A 2338-nucleotide genomic window follows, 5' to 3' on the forward strand; every position below is an offset into this window, starting at 1 on the left:
TGTCATTTTATTCTACAAAATAAAAGGGTTATTTTTGCAAAGTAGGATCCTGTGTTCTTTTTATGTTCATATAGTTGTATGACTTCAAGACATGGACTGCTGTAGAATGTCATTTGCAATAGGTTACCTATTCTTTTATCATACTTTGATCAAGAATGATCTATCATAAAATATGTGATTAATAAATACTTGTTGATTGACTGATGTGTGCCTAAATTATTCTAATAAAGATTTTGTAAAGATTAGAAAGAATGTATGTAACTCTGTAGTTCCTGATATTTTTTATTTCATTTTTAAGTAATAGGATAGTAATGTACCAAAATAAATTCCTTACTAATGATTATTGGAAAAAAAGTTTTTTCTATTCACACCTAACCCCACAGGGATTGTATCTTAGGAGTTTTCTGGCTCTTTGGCTGAGTTCCAGAAAGGTTGATATACTTTTGCATTAATTCAGAATTGAGCATGTGAATAAATGCAAAGTAATAAAAAGTGTCTCTTGAACTGAGGAATCCTTTGGTATCTCACTGAACTTTGCAGAGGAGCTTGTAAGAGGTACAGAATAAGAGGGTGAGAGGGAAATGTTAGGAGGCGGAAAAGCACTGACTGTCTTGATGCTGATCCTTAGTAAACTTATTGAAAGCTTTTTATGTAGTGGTTTTTAGATCAGGGGAAACAGTTCTACAGAGTTCAATGGACATAGCCTGAGTTTGACAGAAGATGAGGGCTTTACTGTATTTAAGAAAGGGGGAAGGACTTAAGCATCTTTGTAGTGCCTACTCTGCCAGGCAATGTGTTAAGTGTTTTACAATTATCTCAGTGAAATGAATCATACTTCATGAAGGATAGCATTTGACTTTGTACAAGTATGCATTTAATTCATCTTTTTTTTCAGGAATATTGAAAATGTCAATGATAATTTTCTGTGATTATCAGGAAAAACAAAGATAATTATAAGCTAAGAGAGAAGAATGTTGAGCAGCAGCAATGAGTCCCAGCCTGCAGCTGTACAGCTCTGCTATGAGAACATCAATGGGTCCTGCATTAAAACCTCCTACTCCCCAGCACCCAGAGCCATCCTCTACCTGGCCTTTGGCTCTGGAGCTCTGCTGGCTGTCTTGGGAAACCTCTTGGTGATGACTTCTATCCTTCACTTCAAGCAGCTGCACTCTCCAGCCAACTTTCTCATTGCCTCCTTGGCTTGTGCTGACTTTTTGGTGGGAGCCACTGTGATGCCCTTTAGCATGGTGAGGTCAGTGGAGAGTTGCTGGTATTTTGGGGAGAGTTACTGTAAATTTCATTCTTGTTTTGAAGGTTCATTTTGTTATTCTTCTATTTTTCATTTGAGCTTCATCTCCATTGATAGATACATTGCTGTCACTGACCCTCTGGTCTATCCAACCAAATTCACTCTGTCAGTTTCAGGAATATGCATTGCATTCTCCTGGTTCCTTGCCATTACATTTAGTTTTTCACTTCTTTACACAGGTGCTAATGATGATGGGTTGGAGGAATTAGTAAGTGCCCTGACCTGTGTGGGAGGTTGTCAGATTGCTGTGAATCAAACCTGGGTCCTGATAGACTTTCTGTTGTTCTTCATCCCCACTCTGATCATGGTCATTCTTTACTGTAAGATTTTTCAAGTAGCTAAAGAACAGGCTAGAAAGATAGAAAGTATGAGCAGCAAAACTGAATCATCCTCAGAGAGTTTTAAAGCCAGAGTGTCCAAGAGGGAGAGAAAAGCAGCAAAAACTCTGGGTATTGCAGTGATTGCATTTCTGATTTCATGGTTCCCCTATTTTATTGAATCAATAATTGATGCATTCCTAGGGTTCATCACCCCAACATATATTTATGAAATTTTAGTTTGGTTTGCCTATTACAACTCAGCCATGAACCCTCTGATCTATGCTTTCTTTTACCCTTGGTTTCGGAGAGCAATTAAACTGATTGTCACTGGGAAAGTCTTCAGAGGGCACTCTTCAACGATAGATTTGTTTTCTGAACAAATTAAGGTTTGAGATTGAAGAAGATAAAATATGGAACAAAGTTAAAAATGGAACAGGTGAAATTATTATGAGATGAAACTATACTCTCAAACTCCAAATTTCAAAGTTGATGTTTAATAAAACTTATTTACCATATCAAATTGCATGTGAATAATGTTTCCCAGCTGTTTTCACACTTGCACTGCTGCTCCTGTCTTTCCTCATTTGATATTTGTTTTTGTTCATTATTCTTCTTTTGGACTAAGAGATAAAAAGGGGGTCTGTTTCTCTAATGTACATCTTACAATTTTATCCAAATCCCTCCTTCTGTTAGCCTTTCATTTGCAGCA

The 2338-nt window shown here is 36.9% G+C and overlaps 1 protein-coding gene across 1 annotated transcript; it reads left to right on the forward strand.

Moving 5' to 3' along the window:
• Window positions 1-971: 971 nt before the first annotated feature.
• LOC140523804 (trace amine-associated receptor 7a-like) lies at window positions 972-2021 on the forward strand. The gene has a single exon (XM_072638453.1). It carries the CDS (start codon window positions 972-974, stop codon window positions 2019-2021), a length of 1050 nt encoding a protein of 349 aa, XP_072494554.1.
• The last annotated feature ends 317 nt before the right edge of the window (window positions 2022-2338 follow it).

Source organism: Notamacropus eugenii, chromosome 2, assembly GCF_028372415.1.
Source record: "Notamacropus eugenii isolate mMacEug1 chromosome 2, mMacEug1.pri_v2, whole genome shotgun sequence".
Taxonomy (NCBI): domain Eukaryota; kingdom Metazoa; phylum Chordata; class Mammalia; order Diprotodontia; family Macropodidae; genus Notamacropus; species Notamacropus eugenii.

What these genes read in the sequence shown, in the direction of transcription:
- LOC140523804 (XM_072638453.1), top strand. Translation starts at nt 972, where the DNA reads ATGTTGAGCAGCAGCAATGAGTCCCAGCCTGCAGCTGTACAGCTCTGC.